The 5,693-nt window shown below is 34.4% G+C and overlaps 1 protein-coding gene and 1 non-coding gene across 2 annotated transcripts; one reads left to right on the forward strand and one right to left on the reverse strand.

Moving 5' to 3' along the window:
* Nucleotides 1-857: 857 nt before the first annotated feature.
* On the reverse strand, nucleotides 858-2,992 carry LOC132636610 (syntaxin-124-like). The gene is made up of 2 exons (XM_060353558.1): nucleotides 2,105-2,992; nucleotides 858-1,454 (listed from the first exon to the last, which is right to left on the reverse strand). The coding sequence occupies exons 1-2, from the start codon at nucleotides 2,703-2,705 to the stop codon at nucleotides 1,123-1,125; spliced, it is 933 nt and encodes a 310-aa protein (XP_060209541.1). The 5' UTR covers nucleotides 2,706-2,992; the 3' UTR covers nucleotides 858-1,122.
* Nucleotides 2,993-5,033: 2,041 nt separating this feature from the next.
* TRNAY-GUA (transfer RNA tyrosine (anticodon GUA)) lies at nucleotides 5,034-5,123 on the forward strand. Its single transcript is given in 2 exon segments — nucleotides 5,034-5,070; nucleotides 5,088-5,123. It is a non-coding gene; the product is annotated as a tRNA-Tyr (tRNA).
* Nucleotides 5,124-5,693: the final 570 nt, after the last annotated feature.

Genomic DNA, 5,693 nt, shown 5'->3' on the forward strand with positions numbered 1-5,693 from the left:
GTTATTCTTCTAAGGATTTAAATTAAATCCACTGATAATATGATTTTTGCACTATATATGTTATTAAGCTTATCATTACATGCTAATTAGTTACTACTATCATTTTATCAGATTGTCCATCAATGTTGATCATACTACATGTAAACCTTATAAATGACCTAATTATTCCTATTTTAATGCTCTGTAAAACATATGTTCGAGCTTGATCAATAGGTAACTAACAACAAATGACCCAAAAAAAAAAAAAGGTAACTAACAAGAACATTGTCATTTGTTTATATATTCTTTGAAGAATTACCCAAGAGTGAAAAGAAAAGAAAAACTTGCAGGACATGATCTTATGAGGATAAGGAGAGGCTGTGAAATGCGTAAACATTTATCTTCACTGAATATTTACCCCAAATTAAACTATTATTTTACTTTAATTGAGTGATTTAATGAGGTAAAAATATGCAATATTAAACCATGGTTTTAGTAAAAAGAAAGTGTTGCTCAAACACATGTCATTCATTTATTGGGCTGATGTAAACAATTTTCAGGCCTACAAGTCTACAACTAAAAACAGTAGGAAACTCAGTCCAACTTCTTTAAGTATCAATTTCACCCCTAAAGGTTGTGGAGGAGTGGTAAATAATTCTAAATCTTTAACCAGAAGTATCAGGTTCGACTCTGGGAATGGAATCGTCTTTGGTAGGGCGACTCACAAAGTGGGACTTTCGTCGCGAATCAAGTTATTTGGACTCCAAAGCAGATACCAAAAGCAAAAAGAAATATCAATTTCTTCATATAATGAACAGAAAAATTGAACAAATTTTCAAGAAAAAAATAGAGCATCTAATACACATAGATTTCACAGATCCTGCAAGATGTCTATATGTACCATTGATGTGACAAAAATTGCTTCAATAAATACAGTGTCAAAGAAAAGAAAGTGCTGACAATGAATACAAGAATAAATTTCTTACAAACAATAGTCAATTGCCAAAAAAAAAAAAGTGATCCTAAAATTCACAACAACCTGATAAAACTTTTATTGGATTCTTCTTCAAAAAACAACCAAAAAGTCTAGTCCAAAATTTCAGGTGGGTTGTTCTCTCTCTCTCTCTCTCTCTCTCTCTTTTCTTATAATATTTTGCTAGCAAGTAATGGCCACCATAGAGGGAAAGTAAGGAGAATGACCAGCAAAATGATAAGGAAAATGGCAATGCAAGTACACTTTCTTGAGCTTTTTTGAATCTCCCTAGCCTCTGTTAATTGCTCTGTGCCTCTCCTAACAAAGGAACTTGCATGTGCCACATGACTTTCAATATCATTCAATTGTTGACCTTGTGCTTCCACCAATGCAGCCATGTCTAGAAATATTTGGTGTAGCTCAATCAAATTCTTCTCAATTTCCTTCACTGCATCATGTCTTTCTTGTATTTCTGATATAGTGTCCATAATCTGGCCCCTACCTAGTAGGATCGAAATAACCAGACATCATGCAAAAGCTAACATAGCGAACTTGAATGACGATAAATTAGATAACAAAGGAGAAATATACCAAAGGAGACAAGAAAATTTAACGTGGTTCGGTCGATTGGCCAACATTCATGGACTTGGATGACCAATCCACTATTCTAAATGGCGGCGGGAACAAGAATTTCTAGTAAGGGGGTTAAAAAGAATACAAGTACGACACACTTGACATACAAACATATGACGTAAAGTAATTTTTGACTCTCTTTACCACTACACTAGATGTTTTTGTTATGCCAAGGGAATTCAATAGTCTCTATATATACACACAAATTATTTTACTTTTACTCTATTTGTACAATATAACTTTTCTATGAAGAGTCAAATCCATTCTTAATTGGTGGATCCTCCCCTGCCGAAGAGAAAATAGAAGAAAATGCTATAATATCGAGAGAATAACCTTACAAAATTCTCTCTTAAAGAGGTTCACACAAGTGACAACTTAAATTTATGTCTCACAAATTTTCTGATAAATTGAACGCTCTAACTATAAAAGTCTGCATGGATGTATTGCTATTTCTTTTTGAAAAGGGAAGGATAAAACCAGGCATGTTAAGAAAATTAGGGCAGACAGCTAACAATATACCTTGTTCTTGGATTGCCTTATGGAGGAAAGATTCACTCTCCCCACTCGATATCAAATTCTCGATCAATTCATCGTTAGCCTTCTCTCCTGTCACAGTAAAGTATCTTCTTGCAACCGTCTCCTTATATTCATCATTCATTCTTGCCCTCAATGCCTGGAAATCATCCATGAGGACTTTTAATTTCTTCCCTAACCCGCTAACTACAGAAGTCCTCGTTCGATCTGCAGAAGATCCGGGGCCACAACCTGGGATTTTCCTATGAGCTGCATTGGATCGTTCGAGGGCTTCCAATTTTCCTTTGATCATCTTGACACGTTTTAAGACTTGTGACACGTCCGAGTCCATCCTAGACCTTATTTCTTTAACAGTCTTCGCATTGTGCACAAGTTTGCTCTCTTCATTTGATTCTTGTAATTTTTTGTAGAGCTTTTCTACATTGTTCATGTCCTCTTTCACATTCTCTACATCTTCAAAAAATTTAGCAAGATCAATGCTTTCATTTCCTGACTGGCCAACTTGACCACCCTCCAAATCATCCAATTGGACCTGTTTTTTTAGGTCCTGGTATTTTTTAAACGAATTAGAGAATAAGTCATTCATTTTTGGCTGATTTCAATTTCCTCTTTCTTCCCTATGGACAAATTAGCCTTGGCCAACTCTGTAAAAGGAGGAGAAATGCGGTAGGTCGACAGCCAGCGGAAAAACGAGTCAATTTATAACGGATTCCAAATTACTTGGGATTGAGGCGTTATTATTGTTGTTGTTATTATTGAAGGGGAAACATCGCGCCCTTGTCTAAACCTTCTCTCTTCATTAATGGCGTGGTGAATTGGAGGAAGAAGTAGAGAAGGCGACAAGAGCAAAGCCTTCATTAAGAGAAAACTAACTAAAATCATTATTTGTTTTAAGATTTGAGAGTAATATTATTAGAGGCTATGCAGCCATTATTAAATTAAAGTTCCACCAGAGCAAACTTGAGGAAGGTCGTTAAAACAGGGAAAATTGTTTTGCCACTTGGAGTGTGATTTCTCCTTTATAATAACATACCCGAAGATTTGGTATTGACCTCGTCTAGTCAATTTATTTCAAATATTTTGATAAAAGCTAAAGTCAATTTTTCGACGTTCGTGAAGGGGTAAGTACCTCTCCATTATTAACCAGATGTCTCGGGTTCGAATTTTAGAATGGAGCCTTATGTAGGGTGCGCTTTACCCCACAAAGTAAGACTTACAAGTGTGAATCTGAATTAATCGAGTCCCAAAGTGAGTATTGAACACCGGATAAGCATATTTTTTTAAAAAAGTCAATTTTCACCATATGTATGTAAAAGTACACACTTGAATTTTTAGAATATATATATGTATATATATATTTTCTTTCTTCAATTGATATGCCAATTATTGCTATGTCCTTTGTGAGCCACAAATACACAGTGGTGAAAGACTATATGTTCTTAAAAAATTAAGAATGTGAAGACGTAGAGAAAGAAAAACATGTTTCATCGAAAGAAAATTTATTTCTTGAATGTCTTACGATGTACCAAGTTCTATTATTTTCTTGCCTCAAATCCTTATGTGTTAAGATATTTTACATCTCCAATGAGGGTGCTTCATGGTTGATATTAGCAAGGGCCGATGTACAATATGAGCAACAAGTTCAGTCAACTCAATAGCTGTGACTCAGACCGTGTATGTGTATGTACATGTGTTAAGAATTCTATTAAATATATACAAATATTATATTTCAAAACAAATAATTCAAATGGCCAATGAATTCTGTCACATCCCAGACCGATTTATTTTTTAAAATTATGTATCAACCTCTTCCTACCAATTAGTCATGACTGGAGGTCCGTCACAATTCACAACTAGGCGATGACAGCGGTGTCTTGTTGAAGAAACAAGTATGGTCGATGCTGAATTGACATGTTTGGACACCCCCGCATATCGAGATTCGATTGGTGGAATTCAAATTTATTATGTCAGTAAATTTCGAATAAGGACTGATTAACGCAGAAAAAGACTAGACTCGAATGTTTGTCGAGTGATTGGTACACAAAGACTCCATCCACTCTCGAAATTTGTTTTTAAAGAGTGTTGAGAAACTTTTTTAAAAAATACTCTTGGAGTAGTTTTTCAAAATTTCAAATGATTTTTTTCTAATGGCATTTGATTGAAAAAAAATCCTAACTTTTTTTTTTTTCCAAACTCTTGTCAAAGCTGAAAGATTTTCTGAATAAATGTCACATATTATTTGAAATAAATGTCACCTTTTAAGTTGGACTGTCTGAGCCTATGCAATATTCCTATCACGTCACCCTAATATGGGTATGTAACGTAAAAAGGGTTATTCTCAATGATCCAAACGAGAAAAATAGAGTAAAATTCACCGGACCCCCTCAATCTTTAAAGGTTGTGAAACTATGCCCCTTCCACCTTCCAAATTAAAATGATAACCTCCTTGAAATTACAGAATGAAGTACCATGATGTTTTTCTAAATATTAAAATGAAATGAAATTATGAAAAAGTATAATGGCAATTAAAAGAAAACTAATAGCATAGTCAAAAGGGCCTATTAGAAAAAAAGTTGCCGAAAAAGAGCATAAACTCTAGAAAGAAAAAGAAGACTCAAGTGGAACAAATGAGCTCATTCTTCTTATTCCCGAAAAGGAAAAATAAAGTCACAAAAATATTTATAAATTCAGTCTCTCTTTATTTATACATATATACAATACTAATTATAAATATATTATATATCTGTTAGCTGTTTTTTTATGCGGACGGCTATTTTAAGTTAATTTCCCAAAATGAAAGACCTAGTCCATTCCTTTATATGGTTCATAAATCTCTTTTTCATTTTTGGGAGAGCCAAGATTGTGTTTCATACACAACAATATGTTTAAGATCTTTGTCAAACAAATCGCATGTCCGACCTTAGCTCAGTTGGTAGAGCGGAAGACTGTAGTTTGGAAACAGCTGCTAATCTTTAGGTCGCTGGTTCGAATCCGGCAGGTCGGATTTCTTTTTTGTTTTCTATGTTTCTTAGGAGTAGTAAATAATATGACCTCTCTCTTTTGTTCTCATTTGAATCTAGAGTTTGACTATAGCAACAAACTGTATACGGGGCAAAAATCAACGATGCTCCATGGAACATCTATGGATATGCTATTTGTTTTAATTTATGTGTCTTAATTTTTTCCGTATATTTAAAAAAAATGTCAATTTTTATTGGCGTAATACATAGATAGGTTTCTGAACTTGTCCAGAAATTCCACTTGGACACCCCAATTGAGCTTCATACCACCTAAACCCTCCCGAAGACGTTTATTATGCCATTGGACATAATTCGTTGAGGTAGCACAGTACGTACATTACGCTTGCTTCAAAGGGCGTGAGATGCCAATTATTATGTTATTGATGTAGTAGGCCCACGGATTTTAAATACAGAAAAAAATCAATTTTTCCTCTCTCGTATTCATTTTCTCTCTTGCGTCATTACCTTCACCACGACCCAACCTCCATCATCTTACTAACTAACTGCCGCCACCACCATATTTAGTACAGAAAAAGTATATTCATGTACTATTG

The sequence above is a fragment of the Lycium barbarum genome, chromosome 4 (genome assembly GCF_019175385.1).
Source record: "Lycium barbarum isolate Lr01 chromosome 4, ASM1917538v2, whole genome shotgun sequence".
NCBI classification, from domain to species: domain Eukaryota; kingdom Viridiplantae; phylum Streptophyta; class Magnoliopsida; order Solanales; family Solanaceae; genus Lycium; species Lycium barbarum.